The sequence below is a fragment of the Mycteria americana genome, chromosome 26, assembly GCF_035582795.1.
Source record: "Mycteria americana isolate JAX WOST 10 ecotype Jacksonville Zoo and Gardens chromosome 26, USCA_MyAme_1.0, whole genome shotgun sequence".
NCBI lineage: Eukaryota > Metazoa > Chordata > Aves > Ciconiiformes > Ciconiidae > Mycteria > Mycteria americana.
Window position 1 is genome coordinate 2,682,309 of NC_134390.1, and position 19,078 is coordinate 2,701,386.

General features: G+C 58.8%; 1 protein-coding gene across 6 annotated transcripts in view; it reads left to right on the forward strand.

The window, feature by feature from the left end:
* Positions 1 to 19,078, forward strand: part of LRP1 (LDL receptor related protein 1) — a 92,971-nt gene that overhangs the window by 8,688 nt on the left and 65,205 nt on the right. For 5 of the 6 annotated variants that reach the window (XR_012778824.1, XM_075525388.1, XM_075525389.1 and 2 more), the window contains exons 2-3: positions 9,720 to 9,842; positions 16,989 to 17,126. Coding sequence is in view for 5 of the 6 variants with exons in the window: in XM_075525388.1 (XP_075381503.1) it covers positions 9,720 to 9,842; positions 16,989 to 17,126 (261 nt within the window). In the remaining variant the exon portion in view is untranslated. The remainder of the gene's footprint in view (positions 1 to 9,719; positions 9,843 to 16,988; positions 17,127 to 19,078) is intronic. The other variant, XM_075525393.1, reaches the window with a different exon arrangement.

Below are 19,078 nucleotides of genomic sequence, written 5' to 3' on the forward strand. Positions count from 1 at the left end.
TGCCTCTTAAAATACAGCTGAGCGGGTGTCTGGGAGCGGAGCGCTGCTGAGCAAACCTGCCCCGGTCCCTTGGCCGGGGGCGCACGGGGATGCGGTGGGGTCATTCTGCGACTTGCACAGCTGATCTGAGCAGCAGCAGCGACAATCCCGGGTGTCGTGCAGCAGCCCCGAATGCGGCTTTAGGGTTTGCTCTGTTGTTGGATTCTCCCCCTGCTCTGGTTCGGAGCTTGCCGTTTGGGTGGTGGCTGCGGCTTGTGAGCACTGCCGGGCTCTGCAGAGCTCTTGGCACGGGGGCTTGGTCACCCACCTGATGCCAATGTCCAGGGCTGGAGCTGCGGCAGGAGGGACAGTGCCGGGCTGGTGCGGCAGCCAGGGGAGCGGCGCAGGGACGAGCTCCAGCATGGACCCCCTTGAGCTGCAGGGCTGTGCGGCTGCCTGAGGATGCTGAGATGCCGTGGGCTGCAGGTCTGCAAAGCCACCTCGAAGCCGCTGCAGGACCTGGCTTCCTGGGGCACACCATTGAGGAAACCCCAAACCTTTCCTGTTCTGCACCGCCGCCTTGCCGGCAAGTATGAGCTTGCCATGGAAGCAGCCGCGTGGCCTGTGCCTGGAAAGTGCCAGTGCAGGTGTGGCGTTGGCTGGCAGGAGGGCTCTTCCCCAGCCCGGCTGGGAAGCGGTGGCTTGTTGGGCTGTGTCCTCGTGGGCCGGTCAGGTTTGCTTTTGGGGACCGGAATGGGAGCAGGTGACAGCCGAAAGCCCTGTGCAGGGGCCTCCCGCCGCTCGTCCCCCTCCTGCTGCTCTCTGGCCTCTGGGAGCCCCCCCTGTGTCTCCTGGGGGGCAGGATGGGCGAGCAAGGGGGGTGACTTCTCCCTACCTCGGCTGGGGTGGGACCCCCCGGGTGTTGGTCGGGACCCGCAGAGGTGGCCACCCCAAGGTGGCCGGTGGGTCCCCACATCCACGCTCCCTGCGAGCCGGGGCTGGCCAGGTTGTCACTGGTGCGGGGGCTCCGTTCACACGGGCAGGTGGACCAGAATCCAGAGCAGCTCCCCGCACAGACGTGCTGCTTGGGAATAAAAGTCCCTTTATGCAGGAATAATTAGTGTACTCAGAGCACACTAATTATTCTGGGATAAAAGTGACTTTTATTCCGGCACAGTGTCCTCTCAAAGGGCCCTTTCTGCCCGCTCCCGGGGCACAATAGCTGCTCTGCTCCGTTTCCCCATCTCAGACAAAGTCCTTATTTGCGAAGCCAGCGAAATTGAGTTGACTAATGAATTAAGGCCAATGGTTTTGGCCCGGCTCCAGCGCTTTGAAAGCCTTGGCGAGCTGATGCCCGTCCCGGGCAGGAGGAAGCGCAGCACCCTCCTGCCCCAGCAAAGCCCCTGTGGGCTGCGTTTGGCCCCAGGCTCTGCTGCTGAGCTCTGGCAGCATCCTGCCCCTGATTCAGCTGTCCAGATGAAATGCCTATTAATCTATAATGTGCAATTGCTTTATTGCACAATGCAGGCAGGTCTCTGGAGGAAGCGTTATCAGCTTTAGCCACAAGCCATAAATAACTGCCTCCAGTGCAGAACACTATATTCTGTTTGGGTTCCCAACTGCTGAGGGTATAAACATCCCACTTCTTATTGCTAGAATAAATAAAGGGAATAAAACCTTCTGAGCAGGTAGAGGAGGCGGGGGGGGCCTCTGCACCAGCCCCCCTGGCTGGCAGGGTCTCCTGCCTGCAGCCACTGCCCGCTCCCTTGCCTGGGGAGGGAGAGGGGCCAGCCCTGGTGGGGGGGAGCGGGGCATCCCCCCGGCAGGGATGGCCACCGGCCAGGGACGGCTGCAGCCCGTCCAACTGCACTGAGAGGACTTAAGCCCCTTTCTCTTGGCTGCAAATGCTTTTTTTACTTTTTTTTTCTTCTTTTTTTTTCTTCATTTAAATTGCAGATAAGCTGCAAAAAGAGAAAGAAATCAAAAAAGCATGATTCTTCCTTGAAACACCCTCCACTGCGTGGCTGGAGCCTGCCCCTTCTGCCCCTCCCCACCACGTTTTGTATGATCAAGCTCTTTTTTTTCCTAGTTCTGAAAACGCTGTGGATTCGTTTCATCTGGTTCCATCTCCTGCCATTTTTCAGCTCATCCTGCGGACCTCTCCGTGGGGTCGGAGGCAGGAGGGGGATGGCACTCCACCGCAGATCTCCCAGCTTCTGAATTTGGTTTAAAATGCAAATCTTTTTTTTCCTTTCCTTTTTTTCTTTTTTTTTTTTTTTTAATGCATTTCATCTTAAGGCGGCGGAGCTGCCGGAGCCCAGGGAGCGGGAGGGGAAGGGGCTGGGCGGGCGGGGGAGCGCATTCCTCCCAGCGCGTCCAGATTTCCTGATGCGTGTTCGCATTAAATCGTCTCCCCCTGGATCTGTTTGAAGTCAGGTGACCGCGGTGCTGTCGCGGATGAAAGCAGCCCTTGGGAGCCGCAATATGATTTTATTCCCCTTCCCCCTCCCCGCCCGGGACGGATGCTCTTGGGCAGCCTCCATCTTCCATCCTCCCTTAGGGGCACGTTCTCGCCTCCTTGCCCATCCGTCATCCTTCTCTCCCCGGTCTTCTCTTCCCTTTCCCCCTTTGTCTGAGTTCGGGAGGCAGCACGGCGGGTCCTGCAGCCGGGGGAAATCCCGTCCCGGGGCATGTGGTGGAGGTGCGAGGGGGCTGTGCTGGGTGGGCGCCGGGGACAGGCCCTGGGGTTCTGGGGCCCCTCGGGGCGGCGTGCGCCGAGGGCTCTGCTGGGGCTTCGCCCTTGCGCCCTTGGGTTGCGTCTCCCCTCCCTGCCCCGGCCCTGGGGACTCCGCTGCCTGGAGGGAGCGGGGAGCTGGGCTTGTCCCCGGCGTGGAGGGGGACGTCAGGGTCCTGGGCTCCCCCTCCCTGGCGCACCCCGGGGTACCCAGTGCAGGAACCCAGGTGCCCCCAGCCTTTGCCCTGGCGTCCCCCGTGCCCACGGGGAGGGACGGGTGTCCCTGGCCGTGGGAGCGGCCGGGCAGGCGATGGGAGGGCGTGCGGAGCGCGGCCCCGCAGCTGGCGCGGGAAGGGGCCGTCTGGGCGCGGGATGGGCCTCTGGGGACAGCCGGGTCGAGGGCCAGGCTGTCCCCACGGGGCGACGGGCTCCTTGCTGAGTGCTTTGACGCTCGGTGTGGCCTCGAGGGGGGCTGCTGCGAATCTGGCAGCTCTTGGGCAGCAGATGGAACCCGTCCTGCCTGTCCCTCCTGGCAGCAGGATCTGATGCGTGGGGTGATGACCCCGGCCGTGCCCCGGGACGGGGCTGGGAGCAGACGGGATGGGAGCTTCCAGTTGATTCTCAAGGGCATCGCCCTGTCAGGTCGGGGGAGATGAGCAGAAGCCAGGGATGAAAAACCGGGGAAGGCACCGGCACGCTGCGGGGTGCACCAGCTCGGCGCCCGAAGTGACGGTCGGGGGCTCTGCCGGTGCTTCTCTTTGGTTGGATTTTTGTTGTTGTTTTCAGCTTGCCTCCTCAGTGTTTCTAAAAACCAGGCGAGTCGCAGCAAACCCGCTCAGGAGTCCTCCTGACCACCCTCGTCCTTGGCCGGGGTGTGCTTTTCCAGCTGGAGCCTTTCCTATGAATGGCGTTTTGCTGCCGTTCAGACGTCTCTCTGGCAAAGCGGAGGCGGGTTTTTCTTCTCAAAATTGTCTTTTTTTTTGAAGAAGGTTAATGCCTCGTGATTTAGATGCAATAGGCAGACTTGAAAGGAAAAGGGAAAAAAAATAAATGTATTTTAAAGTCAATATTTACTTAGCAATTGGACGGGCCCCTCCCCCCAGCCCAGCAGCGCATACCTGCGGCTTCTCCGGCGGGAATGGCCGGAGCGCACAGCAACGTCATTCATGGAAGCGGCGCTGGGATGGAGCAGCGGATCTGGTTTGAATCTTCCCGAGGGGGCCGGATGGAAGAATTGCAAAAATGCATTTGAACTGTTTAGAGATCTTGTATTTAAATGCAAACCAAACAAATAAGCCTTCCTTTCCCCTTCCTCTTGAAAAAATGTGCCTACAAACTTTAGGTTTTGTTATTTTAAATGTCTCTATTACCCTGTCTAGCTTTTTGGAGCCAAAGGACCTGGCAAATTTACATTAGTCATCAGCTTGCAAATTCTGCACAAACTTCTGCACCGAGCTGTGCCCCTGCGGGGATTAGGGGTTTAAGCCTCAGCCTCATGGCTTCTGTACCAAGCCCCAGACCCTGGCCCAAGGAAGAGCCGAGGGGTGCGTGTGCCTCTGTGCTTTATCCTTTCCTGGTGTCTGTCCCGTGGCTGCAGAGAAACTCTGGGAAATCTGAAGAGTCCTGAAAGCACAGACAAGGAACAAACCACGCTTTTTTGGAAGGTCAAGGACAAAGGATGGACGATGTGGGGGAGAAAAATGAAAGTATAAGGTGACTCTGATTTTTGTGTTTGGTTAATTAGGCGACTTGGACGATCTTCTAGCTTGGTGCCATGGGACTGCGTGCCAGCGCTTTGGGGGGGTCCCGCTGGGGACACGGGCTTGGCTGTTATTGGGGAGAGTGGCCTTTGAGTTGTGGTATGCTCCAGCGAAGTGACGTCTTGAGAGCTGAGGGACGGTGAAGAGGAGGGACAGTGGGACAAAGACGTGATGTTCAGCTGGCTGACGGGACAGGCTCTTCCCTGAGAAAGGCAGTCAGCTAAAAGTGGCCTAAATTGGCCAAAATGGTAACTGGGAGCAGGGCAGATTGTAGCAGCGGCTTCCCCTGTGCCTTGGTGTGTGTTAAGCCTTCTTGGCGTGTGCTGGCACACCCGTCGTGCTGATGTGCTCAGGATGGTGGTGAGCTTGACGGGGCTGGAGCTTGGCGGATGCCACCTTTGCTCGCCGGGCCTTCGCTGTCCCCCCGGCTCCAGGGTCCGATGGTTTCCTGCCTGGCTTTTGCCCTCCAGAACGACCTGACAGATTTTTGTTTTGCCGAGGCGAAGCGCGCACGTGCGGTGTTGGGAGCTGGGAGCATCCGTCTGGGTGTGCCGCTCACGTTGCTCTGGCTGGCCCAGGGGCATGGGGTGCCTGGCCAGGGCTCTGCAGACCACCGGCTCCCTGCTGCCCCTTGGACCCGGCTGCCGTGTCCGTCCTGGCCGGCGCAGGGCGAGCTGCTGCTCGCTGCCGGGGCCGAGCCGGCGTGCCGGCCGGGTTTGCAGACTCCCTGCACGCCCCGGCGCTGGGTGCAGGGCGAGCCTGGCTCTGTTTGCGCAGTGCGGGAGGTGTGTGCTTTGGCAGGCTCCTCGCCGTGCGAGATGGGGTGTGCGAGCGTGGAGGGGAGGAGGTAGCTGGGGACGGAGACCTGGGAGGAACGTGGAGTGCATTTATTTTTCTCCCTCTTGCGCTTTCTCCCCCCCCCCGAACATCTGTTTTGCAAATCACGCTCATTCCAGCCGTATTTATGGCCAGCGCTGTTTCCTTTGCAAAGTAGTGGCCAGCCACCTCTTCCCGAGGAGGAGGAGTTGGGCTGAAGAGGAAAGTACAGCTCGCTCAGGGAAGGAGTTCTTCAATATTTTTGTGGTTTGCTTCCAGTCTGTCTAGGTTTTTATGCCGAACTCATCAGTGCACTGAAGGTAATTTGGCTTCTGCTCAAGGTGAAGACCTCCTGCTCACCAGCCTCCTAAAATAGTCCATTTAAATGGAAGTGTTGATTTCTTGCTTTAGGCAAAAATGAAATGTGTTTCATTGTGTTTCTTTAACAGCCCTTTTCCCCAACCTGCTGCGCTCTTAACGCGAAGCCTCCAGCTGCCCGTGTCCCTGGGACGGCGGGAGGCGCAGCCGGGCTCTTGGTCCCCGTCCTGCCTGGGAAGACCCTGCTGCTGCTCCGCGCCCTTGCTGAAGGGTCTGCTCCCACCCCGTACTGGAGAAGAAGGATCCCCTTTCTTGCACCCAAATAGCCATTTTTTTAGTACAATTTTTTCCCCTCTGTCCCCTTTGAATTACTTTTAAGCAGGGATCTCTCCTCCGACTGCCAAAGAGGGACGTGTTTTCCGCGGACGGCTCTCGCAGCTGTCCTGGCCCAGCTCTGAGCCGGCCATTGTGTGCTGCATGAAGGCGCCTTTATTCTCCGACCTGGAGCTGGAGCTCCGCTCTCCACTGCCATTGCCGCTTCTGCTGGTGCAGCCGCCTGGCTTTCAGAAAGAAATTTGGCTCCGTGTGAAGGATGCATTAACAGACACCTTCTCTAATTGTCCACCTGGCACTGAGGCATCTCGACACTTACTCTGGGGCCATTTAACTCGCTGGGAACATGCTGTGCAAGAACAGAAAGTGCGTGGGGTTGCTGAGGAGCCTGGAGAGCCGGCTGCCGAGAGGGGAAGTGATCTCCTTCCCTCCCCCTGCGTGCAGCCGTGCGAAACCCGCTCGAGAAACTGCGAGGCCTCGTGCTGCCGAAGCCGTCCTTGTGTTTGGGAATGGCTGAGGGGGGACGGCCGGTGGTTTGAGCCGGGTTCAGGTGCAGCTTTACGGTGGGTTAACGTGCCCTGCGGTGGCAAGGAGTGGCAGGACTGCTCCCTGGGGTCTGCCTGCGCCAAGGGAAGGACTGAGCTGGGGCATCGCCACCTCTGTGAAGGGCGGGTGTGAGCAGGATACGTGTCCTCGGGGGTGGCTTTCCCTGAGGAAAGCCATGACACACGTGCAGCCTGACAAAGTGTGTGCGAGCGATGTTTCAGTGCTTGGAAGAAATCCCACGTGTTCTGCTCCTGCGTGGTGGAGCTGCTGCCAGCGGCAGGCTGCTCTGCAACCTGCTCTGCTCCAGTCCGAGCGTAGCCAGCCCTGGAGATGGGGCTGCTCTGCAAGGTGAAGGTGCTGGTACTTAGGGATGATGTTTTCGAGCGAGGGGCCAATCTTCTGTGCTGCTGGTGAGCATCTCTGCTCCAGGACCGGTGTCTCCAGTGCAAAACAAGATCCCGTCCTGGCTCTGGTTTCTCCTCCCGTGTAGACACAGCCCACAGAGGGCTGTGAGCGGCTGGGACGGGGCAGCAGGCTGGGAACCGCTTGCCAGGGGTTTGCCCTCATCTTGCAGATCTGCACACTCCCCTCGGCGGGCAGGAGGCAGGTAAGAGGCCGGGAGCTGAGCTTGACCGGGGGGGAGACAGCGGCCGCTGTTGGCCCGGCGGGTTCCTGGGTGCCGGCTGCGGTCGCCTGGGCAGCTGCGGCAGCCGTAGGTCACTTTGTGGCTGCTGGAGACCTGGAAGGATGAGGGAGAGCAGGAAATCCAAGGGAGTGTCTGTTCTTTGCTGTGGTTTTCTTAATGAATCTTGCATTTGGTACGCTTGTGGCTGGGAGATGGAGGTGGAAGATGAGCTCCTCCGGGAAGAGGGGGCGGCAGAGCCGGCTTCGGAGGAGAGCTGGTTGCAGGAGACGCCTGTCCCTGAGCTCCCAGCCCTGCGCTGCTGCATCCTGCAGGAGGAAGGGGACAGGCTTGGTCTCCAAGTCATCTCTTGCCTAGAGAAGATGGGAGGGGGAGGCATCTGCTCCTAACTGGGGACGTTTCATCCATTTTGATACGTCCAGTCTCCATCTTGATTGCACTGAGCTCCCTGGCATGGTGTCGAGCCTTTCCCTCTAAGCGATAGCTCCAATGCTACCAATGCTGATGCTTTAAAGACAGAAGGGAAGTGAGGTTTGTAGGAGGTGGTACTCTTCAGTCAAACCAAATGACATCAGACAAAGCCCTTTTGCAGGTCTGAGGAATAATTAGCATCATTACATGGTGGGGAGAGTTTCTTCCCACCCTTTAGGAACCGGGATTTGGACTGGGGACCGGACCTTCCCCATCCTCTTCCCTCACAGCATCCCCACTGCAGACCGGACAGAAGCTGCCTGGGCCTGGCTGCGGCATTTCCTTCATGTGGCAGGAGCTGGAGAGAAATCGTGGCACCTTCTCTGCCTGTCAGGAGCCTGAGGGCGGCCTGGGTCACGAAACGTGAAATGAGCTGCAGCGCCGGCAGCGGCTCCTGCCCGTGGTGCTGCCTGGCGTGGCTGCAGCAAGGCAGATGCAGAGACCCTCCTTCCGTGGGCTGAGTAAAAAGTTAAGTGGATTCTTGGAGCAGAGAATTTAGCAGAAGACTAGGGATGACACAAGACGAATGTTTAGGGAATTGCGTGTGTTTGACTGCCTTTGCTTTTAACAAACATTCACAGTTGCGTTTCATTGGGTTTTCAAGATTTCCTGCCTTCCCAAGGGCTCAGGCTCGCTGTTCAGAGCAAAAGCTGCAATCGGCGTGGAAGCGTTTGCTGCAGAGAGCTGGATCTCTGGGAAAAAAGTGAAATGCTGAAAGACTGGAAAAAAGATAGCCCGAGCCGGTGGGGCTGAGGGTGCTGGGCTCTGCTGCATGCCGGGGCAGTGGCCCTTGCCTGGGACCCCCCAGCATGGTGCGTCGGGTTCGAAGCCGGCACGGCTTCACTACCTTTTGACGCTTCTCGACTGCAGCTCTTACCTGAACTTCTGCTGCTGGCCCTGCCTTGGCATCGCCTCCGAGCCGGCTGGCTCCGGTGCCCGGCCTGTGTGTGTTACGTGTATGGCTACGTACGCATTTTTGTCACATTTGGCGTTGCCCCCGCCGCTGTGGATTGGCCAAAAGAGACCTTGGTGCAGCGCCAGCTGACTGCCAAAGCGCAGCCCAGCAGTGCCGGGTACGGGCGAGGGTCTCTGCCTTCCCTTCTAACCGCGACCCTTTGGCAAAGGGGGAGTCGTGCAGCCTGTGCTCGGGGGGTGCAGTGACCCCCCCCCCATTGCAGCCTGTGCTTGAGGGGGGTGCAGTGACTCCCCCATTGCAGCCTGTGCTTGGGGGCTGCAGTGATCCCCTCAATTGCAGCCTGCGCTCGGGGGATGCAGTGACCCCCCCCCCCATTGCAGCCTATGCTCGGGGGGCTGCAGTGACCCCCCCATTGCAGCCTGTGCTCGGGGGGGGGTGCAGTGACCCCCTCAATTGCAGCCTGCGCTCGGGGGCTGCAGTGACCCCCCCGTTGCGCCAGCCTCCTGGAGGTGCCACTTTTGGCAGGGGGAGGGTGCACCCCAGTCTGGAGCTGCCCGGGGGGAGGGCACTGGGGGTTCTTCCCAGTCCTGCTCCCGTCCCCAGGGCTCAGGCCGGTTCTGCACTCTGTGCCTTATGTTTTTCTGCTGGTTTTGTTATGACGTTGTTGTATTTCTGCGTGTCCTGGGACACTGGTGCCGGGGTTGCCGACCCTTCCCTGGGAGTGCCGTCCCGACCGCGCACGTATGTGTTTCCTGGGCGCAGGATGGATGGAGAACACGTCCTGCTGCTGCTGCTGGTGGTGCTGTCTTTGTGATTTAAAAATGTTACTTTTTAATTTGTTCTCATTTGGGTTTTCTTATTTTTTTCCCTGTCTTTTTTACTGTCTAGCATAGAAAATAAACCGCCTTTGGCTCCCAGGAGCTAATTCATCCAAGTTAAATGATCTTTAAAATCTGTTAGCGCATCATGGATCTCAGTTCCTGTTTTCTCGCAATGTAATTAATGCTTCAGTTTAAATTTTCTCCTTTCCTTAGGGGCAAGGTTGATGGATCTGATGCCAGGCTAAAACTTTTGCTGAGCCATTAGAAAGAAATCAAACTAAAAGCAATCTAGTCCTTAATTTAAATTTTATTTTTTTTTAAATAACTTGTCTTTGGGAAGAAACTGATCTTGTTTATTATCATTATTTCTTTTCTCATCCAGCACCGAAGACATGTAGCCCTAAACAGTTTGCATGCAAAGATCAGATTACGTGCATATCTAAGGGCTGGCGCTGTGACGGGGAAAAGGATTGTCCGGATGGCTCGGATGAATCACCCGATATATGTATGTATGCCTTTCCTTCCTAATAATGTTCTTTTGGTTTTGTTTCATCCATTCTCTCATCGCACGGTCGTTCCAGGGTCCCAAACAGGCAGCATCGCACAACTGCTCTACCTCAGCTCCTGTTTCTCCCGTAGTACCATGAGTCCGCAGCACCTCGGGGGGGGGGGGGGTGTACCACTCGCGGCAGGAGTCCAAGCCGTCCAGCTGTCCGTCCTCCCTTTATCTCCATAGCCGCTGCTCCTGGGGCCTCTAGCTCTGGGGCCGTGATCCATCGTAACAAAACTGCCTCCTGGGAACAGGGTATCGCTGATTTATTTTTTGTTTCCATCAAAATTGATTTACACGAGGAAAGCAGGGTCCTGGAGGCGAGGAGGATGCAGCGAGCTGTGGCGCTAGCAGGGGCTGTGCCTGCACGGGGTCAGCTCTGACGCAGCTGCATCCCTTCCTCGAGCGGCTGTGCCTCCAGTGCCTGGCATGTAACGGGTGCTTGGAGCGAGGGCTGGGCCGAAGGGAAGAAGGAGATCTCTGGGAGCCCTGGGGAGCAGCCGGGGAAAGCAATGCCGCTTTCCCCAGATGTGTTTGGATTGGGATGCTGTGTTGGTTTCACTGGTTTTGTCCTGGGCTGTTGGAACCGCTCTGCCACTGCGGTGCCAGCAGCCCCGGCACCGGGGATGCTCCCGCCTCAGATGGGGCAGTCGGGTCTCAGGCTGGCAGCAAACGGGGAACCGGGCTGGGTTAGACGGGGCAGAAGGGCTGGGGACGGGGCCTGTGTGTCTGCACGGGGGAGTGAACCAGAGCCGTGCTGGCACCGGGGACTCTGCAGGGACAGTGGGCGTGCTGGTGCTGCTGCACCGTGCTGTGCCAGGGGCTCTGCTCCGGCTGGGCTGGAGGAAGGAACCACCTCTCCCCGTGTCCTGGTTTCTCCCTCTGTCTGACAAGGGAAACTGTGCTGCCCTTGTTGCCTCGCAGGAGCAGCCTTGTTAGGTTGTTTTAGTGTGTCAGGAAAGCGGCCTTGAGGTGCCAGGCCAGCAGGACAGCCACAGCCGGGTTCATCCCTGCTGCTGCTCACCAGTGACCAGCAAAATCCTCTCGTCCTCTGGCCCAGCGATCCTTCGCAGACTGCTACTTCACGCTGTACTTGGCATAAAGGTCTCCTCCAAAGCAGTTGCTGGTTCGGCACCGGGGTTATTTATTTCTTAAGGCAAAATGATGCAACTGTCCCCTCCGTGGGAGGGATGAGGGTGCTGGGATGGGCTGTCTGGCTCCAGTCAATCAGCAGCCCTGGAAAATTACTGCGGGAGGACTCAGAGGCCCTTCCCCGGCTGGAAGAAATCCGTCCTGATTGACGTATTCCGCTTGCTGCGTGTGTCTGCGCTCGCTTCACCGCCCCCCCATCCATACGGACAGGTGAACGGAAAATGGACCCCTCAGATGCTTTTTCCTCTTCCCCTTCTTCCTCTTTCTTCACTGTGAAGGCACCGCTGGTGGGGGCTGGCAGAGTCTACCCCCTGGACAGGGCAGGCAGAGCCGCGCCTGCCTGCTCCGGCTGCTGCTGCCCCGGTGGAAGCTGGAAAGCATCGGTGTCCTCCGTAGCGGGGCTGTGAGCATCCCCCCATCCCTGCGTCCTCCCCGATCCCTGCTCCGGCACCACGTGAGCCGGTGAAGTGCCTGGCACCGGGAGCAGCGTCCAGGCATTCTGCAGATGCACCTCGTGTCTGTCTCTGCGGCAGTCGTGGCCTTTGGGGGGAGGAGGTAGGAAGATGCTCTCAGGTTTGCTCGGAGTCCCCCGAGGGCTCGAGCACCCGCAGCTCCCGCTGGAGGAGGGAGGCTCGTTCCCTGGGGGGCGCGGGACCCCTGCTAACCGTGTGCCCCTCGGTACGTGCTCGGCGCTTCCAGGACAGGCAAGCGGGAGCCTCTTGTGAGGCACAGACCAAAGCCCAGCATTTCCTCTCTCCTCGCCCTGGCACTGCTTGTGGGACAGAGTCCACGAGTTTCCATCACCACCTCAGACCCTAAACTTTGGAAATGCTCTTTTCCTGGGGAGCGGTTCCTTCCCCAGGTTCAGAAACGACCGCTGAGGTTTGGGGACCTGGAGGGGCTCGACCTTTCTGAGGGACTCTGCTCACCTTCCCCAGGTTCCCGCTTTAAGCCCCAAGACCGTGTTAGCCTGTGGAGCACCAGGAGGGAGCCAGAAGGACGCTGTGCCCTCCGGGATGTGGAGGCTGGGCTCAGCGGCCATCGCTGCTGGCTCCTCCGCGCTGGCAGCTGGGCAGCGCTCAGCGCGGTGCTGGTGCACATCTGGCCTGGTGCTTGCCTGCGCCCATCTGTGCCTTTCCCATGGGCAGGGGGTATGCACGGAGGTTGCTGCCTGCTGCCTGCCTGCTCCTGCCCAGGCTTGCGCGAATGCAGCCTGACCTGTCGGCACACGCAGGGCGCGGAGCCTGGTATCTCCGGGATTGCCAGGCAAGCTTTTCTCATGCCACTTCAACACCGGGGCTTCCAGCAGGCTCTCATCCTCCTTATCTTTTTGGCGGGGAGAGAATGACTTTTATTACTATTATTTAATCTCATTTTTAATCCCAGGCTGCAAACGCGGCTCTTGCACGCTGCTTGGCGCACCCTTTCACACCCTGGCAGCGTGGCAGGGTTATTTACATTGCACTAATGTACTCATGTCAGAGTCTCTTGAAATGCCGTCTATTATGTGCGAGGTTTTTCCTCCCTGGGGAATCCTTTTAAGTATTTGCTGGCTTTGCTCACGTGTTAGCTGAGCATAGGAAGAGTTCCCTTTTCGAGCTCAGTGCTGTGCTCATGTCTGTGTGAGTGGCTCGTACCCGGTTCTTGCCCAGTCAGTCGGTTTTTCACTCCATGGAGCTTTCCTGGGGGAAAAAAACTTGGACGAGAACCTCTGTCCTGTTGGAAATCAAAGGAGATGAGGGGCTCAGGAATGAGTTTGCCGTGACTGAGCTGTGGCTGACATCTGGCCGCTACATCCCGGCTGGCCTCGTGCCTGGAGCTCCCCCAGCTCAGCTGGGTGCCTTGGCCAGGCTGGGGGTTTGCCTGCGAGCGGGACAGCGGAGCTGCCGCCGCACGTTTCTCCGGCCACGCAACAGTGACACCGCTTCACTGCAGATGAATCTGTGGGTCCGTGGCCTTCCGTCGCTTGGACGTTTGCGAGGATTCAGCATCAAACAATTCATTGGTCCGAGGGTTCAGGAGGTCTCAACTCCCTTGTCTCACCACAGTGGCCCGCTGCTGGATCTGTTGATGGCGTGGCCCTGCTCAGGTTCGGACACGTCTTGAGCGAGCCCATCGTCTGCAAAGCCTTTTCTCTCCTCTTCCTGCGGCGCTGGTGCTGGGCGCAGCCGGGAGGCAGCAACAGGACCTTCCCCGCCCGAGCTCCGCTGGTGCTCGGCTGCTGGCGCTGCCGTCCGTCCCAGCGGGGTGAGCGGGACCGTCCCGCTCCCAGCTCCTCCTGCCTGTTCCCTTGTCGCATTCCCCCACGTGTGTCTTTGGGCTGTTGCCAAATCAACTACAGGCTGCATTTACAGGAGGAAGAATTGCTTTCCTTCTTGCTTCCTTTTTTTTTTTTCCAAGTGGTTTTTAGAGGTTAAAAATTCCTGTCTAATTCAGCTCTTGGGGTGTACCACAAGCTTGTCACATGTAATAAATTGGCTCATTTATTAGTGCACCAACACAGTCAAAAGCAAACAAAGTGGCTTGTAGATTAATCCTGCCCTGTTTGTGATAAGTAGTTTGATCCAGGCTCTTTGCATGGGAATAATGGACACGGCAGATCAGTTTTGACTGATGAACTGTGCACTTTATTTCAGTGCCTTCATTCTTTTGGCCCGTATATTGATACTACTTGATTAACCCTTAATTTGCAATTACTTGCTGCCCAGATAGCACTGTTCAGCCCTCTGTGAAAAACAAAAGCCGTGAAGCAGCACCTGGTAAGAAATTCTTCTGGGAATCGTCTGCTGGGTGCCCTGGATTGGGCCTGGGAAGGAGGGGAAACCCCCTTCCCGATGGCTGTGACGGAGCCTGGGAGTCCTGAGCTCCGTATCCCCCATCCTGGAGGAGCCCATCGCCCCAGTGCCAAGCCAGTCAGCTAACTGGAAACATACTGGAACGAGTTTGACACGCAGCTTGTGTGGCAGGGGATTGATCTGGCATCTGGAGCCCGTTAGATTTCCGTTCTTCGGGCACCTTGTGCAAGAAGGGGCACGTGTGTGTCAACAGCCCGGAGTTAGTCACTTCGCACAAAACGGACAAACTAAAGGGGATGAAGTTTTCACCGTGGCCGGCTGGGGAACCTTTCCGCAAGGCGCAGTGTTTGTGTGCTCTTAGTAGGGGCTTTTGTGGGCTGCTCCTGCTGTGGGAACCTCCTGCCCGTCTCCACGGGAGCAGCAGCGTGCCAGGCTGCGGGGTGGCTTGTTGAAGATTTCCTGCTGGACTTCAGTTCTGCAAAGGCTTTGGTGTGTTTGGGAAGGGCAGAGGAGAAACCCAGCCTGCTCCGTCTGCTCCTCGAGTAGCAATTTGCTGTTTCATAGTCTGGGGGACGGAGGGACGGGTGTGCAAAGGCGTCTGCCTGGGCCGTGCTAAGGGGTCTTGTGCAGGGTCAGGAGAACCACGGGGTCGGAGCCAGCAGGTCCTCTCCGTCCCTGGTCCAAACTCCCCTCAGCCCTTGCCCAGCAGAGCAAGATGGGCTCCTCCTCCCTCGCCCTCCTTGCTGCCAGCTGAGCCGCGGGGTGTGCAGGCAGCGCAAGCCCTGCCTGTCCCTGGGGCAGTGCCCCCACAGCTGCCTCCTGCAGAAGGGGGTCAGGCTAAACTGGAGAAGGCTCCATCTGAGCCACCCCCAGGCTTTAACCTCGGTCTCCCGTTAGTTATGCCAGCTGCGTGCTGCAAACGGGCTGGGGCGCGGGAATGGCAGTGGGGTGGGGGTGATGAGGCTGGGGAGAAGCGCCGGTGCAGCCCTGGGGTGGGGTTGAGCTGCCGGGCTGGAGGCAAGAGCCAGGGCTACCCCCGCCTGCCCAAGGTGTTTGCGCTCCCGGCGTTCCTCCCTGGGGTTTGCAGTGCCCCTTCCCCGACCACGTGCGCTGCCGAGAGCCTTTAGTCCCTGCTGGAGCAGCACCTGCGGGGAGCCTGTGGGCTAAGGTTAAAAGCCCATCTGGTGTGGCTCGGCAGTGACAGCTCGCAGGGAGTGAAACCGAGCCCTCGCTGGCCAGGAGTGCGTTGGCAGGGCAGGAACCGTGCTGGATGAGGATGTGCTGGCACACGGAGCGCTGGGCTGGACGCTGCAAGCTGCGCGTGATGTAACGCTCCTCTCCAAGGAGAGTTTAAGCTTATTTAGGACAAACTCCACCAGTGGAGTCTTAGATGAAGGTGACTGCTGGTCTCAATAGCTGTCTAAAACGGGACCGTTGCCTGGACAAAGTGCTCGGCGCGTGATGTGCTGCAGGTGCCCTTCTCAGTGCTCACCCAGCGCTTCGCCTGCTGCGAAGGACGGGGTGGTCCGTGGGGAGCTCAGGGAGCTATTTCTGCCACTGTCCCCACTGCCAGTGGGGCTGACGTGCTGCCTGACCTGCTGATGTGAGGGCCAGTGTCTCCCCGTAGAATGGGATTTTAGTATTTCGCTTGCGTGCTGCCGTTGACTCAGCAGAGGCACGTTGGTGGCTTCAGCGAGAGCTGGCGAAATGCTGCGTATTCAGCCCTAAAGTGGAACTTAGGTTTGGGGCCAGGGAGGAGAGGAGAGCCTGCAGAGGGGAGTCGGCCTTCGCAGAGCTTTCTGGTCCGTGTGCCGTGCCATGCCGGTGGGCCGCTGGCACTGAGCCAGTGCTGTGCCAGCGCTGTGCTGGGGTTCGCTGTCAGCGTGTCACCCCCAGGCATCTGCCTTCCAGCCTGGGGTGAAGCAGTGTTGGAGCCAGGATGTTGGTGGAGCTTTTAACGGGGTTTCAGGATGTTAATTGATTTATGGTGTATTTTGTTGTTTGTCTCAATGCCATGCTTCTTTTCAGAGAAGCTTAAAAATAAAGCCTTGTTTCCTTTGTAATTTTTCTAGTTAATAATGGAGATTAAGTCTCCTTGTGTCGTGTAGCCCTGGTTCTTAACAGCCCCCCACAAAGCCTGCCTGCACAGCGGCCCGCGTTGGCACCCGAGGGAGTGCCTGGGGTGGTGGGGGGCCGGGGCAGCTGTGCTCGGGGTGCTTGGCACTGCCTGACCCCGTGTGCCCCCAGCCCTCCCCACAGCGAGGGGTGCCCAGAGCCACGTGTCCGGGCAGCCTGAAGTGGATGTGACCTGCGGGAGCTCAAAACAGGGAGTCTGGGGCTGCTGAGGTCCAGGGTCACCTTCCTCCTGGGACCCCAGCCCAGCAACCCGGCTCATTCCCAAGGGCGGGCATGTGTCCACTGACGGTGGACTGGGCTGGGCAGAGGGTCCCCAGCCGCCCCAGGTGCTCTGGGTCTCCTTCCTTTTCACACGATGGTCCTGCTCGGGCCACGTGCTGCGGAGGCGATGGGAAAGGGAAAGTTCACTCCAGACGGGTCACGCTTCTCCTCCCTGGAGAGCAGTGCCCGCAGCAGTTCCTCCTGCTTTGAAAGGGAAATCCAGTGTCTCTTAATGAGCTTCCTCCAGGGAGAGCTGGGGATGCTGGAGGAGTCAGAGCCTGATTTGAGCCTTTTCTGGTGGCCTTTTCTGGCCTCGAGCTGCCGTGGGAGCCGAGAGGATTTGGGACTGGCCTTGCTAGGTGGGTGCTGCTTTTGTTCTGGGGCATGTGCCGGGCAGGAGAATCTGAACCAAGGAGGATTTAATGTACGTCTGGGCAGAGGGAATCAAAGTGCGTTCACGTGCTTGCTACCGGTGCGGTGCTTGCCTGCTGCCGGCTACTGCAAAAGTGTTCCCACGAATGTCCTGGGGAACATGAGGTTCCCTGAACCCCTGCGTCTGCCTTAAGAGCTTGTGCCGGAAATCTCGCTGTGCGAGGCCATGTCCAGCGGGTGGTGGTCACTGCTGGAGAGCCATGGCAGAGCAACGTGGGGGTGCTGAGAATTCCCTCGAGGTTTTGGGTGTTTCCTCTGGGCGATGGGGTTGCAGAGCCATCACGCTCTCCCTTCAGTGACAGTTCTGCCTTTTGCTGTCTTGCAGGTCCTCAGAGCAAGGTGTCTCGATGCCAGCCCAACGAGCACAACTGCCTGGGCACGGAGCTGTGCATTCACATGAGCAAACTGTGCAATGGGCTCCACGACTGCTTCGACGGCTCCGACGAGGGGCCGCACTGTCGGGGTAGGTGTCTGGGGGGATGGCAGTCAAAGAGGGGCTGTGGGTAGGGGGGCTGCCCCACGAGATACTGCCCTTGCCTCCTTTCCTCCCCGACTATGGTAAGAGTCACGAGGTCCCTGTTTGTCCCCGGTTTCTGGCTGTACAGTGTGAGCCCCACGTTGGTTTTGTTTAACGGCTTCGCACTGGTGCCACCGCGCACCGTGCTTCCCTGTCCCAGCCGAGCGCAGCCGGCGCGGCGCAGCTCAGCGCCAGGCTGGCCGGTAGCAGATCCAGAGATTAGCCAGAGCTGCTTGCAAGTGAAATGCCCCTCATTCCTGAGCCTGCAGGCCATTAAATAGCCGCATTGTCTCCTGGGTTTAAAAGCTTGGAGGGCTGGGGTTCTGGTTCAGATAAGAGATACCAGTATGTTGTTTTCCTAATTTCCAGGAGCTTTGTCCCCCCTCCTGGCCTGTCCCGGGTTGCTAATCCTGCTGGAAAACTCTCCCTAAATCAGTGTGTGCCGGCTTGCTGGCGCACAGATTAGTCGCTCAGAAACGCGTGTCCTGGGCTGACCCCTGGAGCTGGGTCTCTGCAGGCTCTGGGCGAGCGGCGGGCGTGCTTTTCTCCCCAGCCCTTCCTCTGCCTGGGGCGGAGGGCTCCTGCCCTGTGCAGCCTGAACCGGCTGCGGGACACCCTGCCCCAAAGGGCTCCCTCCCGCCTGCCCGGAGCAGGGACAGAGCTCCGCTCCGCTGCCTGGCTCCCACGGGAGGAGCCCGGGGCGGCTTCTGCAGCTGTGCCTGAGCTGACAATTAATATTTCACTAATAGTTCTCATTACTTAAGTAGGATCTGATTTTTCACAGCTGGGCAGCACGTGACCAGCGTGCACTAGGCGAGGGCTGGGTGCGGGCGGGCCCCGTGTCAGGACAGTTGCTGCTCGCAGGTTTGGGCACGTTGGGGACGTAAGCCCTCGCTAGCGCTTGTGTCGGATGCCAAGGTCCCCGCTGTCTGCCGGCTGGCGGGGGGAGAGCTGGTGGTGCCACCCTGGGGAGGCATTTCCTCACAGCTGGTTGCGAGCCCCAGCCTGCCTCTGCCCCGGGCTTGGGAGATGAGCTGTCACCCTGGTTCGTGCTCCGGCCGCTGGAGCATTGCGCTGCCCCGTCCTGCTCCCCTCTCTGCCCTTTGTGCCTGGCCTCTGCCCGGGGCCGCTCGCTTCCTCTGCAGCGGGCGGGAGGTTTGTCCCGCAGAGATGCTCCTGCAGAGATGCAGAGACGCGCTGGGCGGCCTGCGCTGCCCTTGCAGACATCCACAGGGGTGGAAATGCCATCGGAGCCTCCGCGCTGAAACTCCCCCCATTGCCCCCCTCCTGCAGACCCCGCACTCTTGGGGGTTTTTCTTTTTTTTGGATGCATGCGGTGCTTTAGCTGCGAGATAAGAATCTGAAATGAATAGCTGGGCCTGCCAAAGCCGATAAACCTTGTAAACAACCCGGCCAGGCCCTGCCTGGCTTATTAAACGGTTCCACATGCGAGGGGCAGGATTTTCGCAGCGCCTGGGTGCTGATCCCCCGTCCAGCCCCGGCTGTGAAAGGGGACGTGGAAAGGACCGGATGGTTTTGGTTTGGAGAGGCTCGTGGCTGGGCGGCCGCTGTTTCCCCTTTGCTGGCAGATTTGCTGGGACCCAGTTCACACCGTCCAAGCACCCAAGTGACTGGGTCAGGCAGGGTGAGGAGAGGAGGGGAGAAAATAAAACCCAACATAAACCAGCCCCCCAACAAAGGGCTGACAGCGCGGCTGTCACAGCAGGCTAAGGAGGCCTGTTGCTAAGTGACCTTGACGAAGTTGGAGGCTGCTGCTGTTTACCAACGGAGTGAGGCAGGTAGCCCTGGCCTCCCCCTGCCCGTTGGCAGCGCTGGGCAGGTGGGGGCTTTATTGGTGTTTATTACGACCGCTAATGGAAATGAAGCCGTGGGAGGCG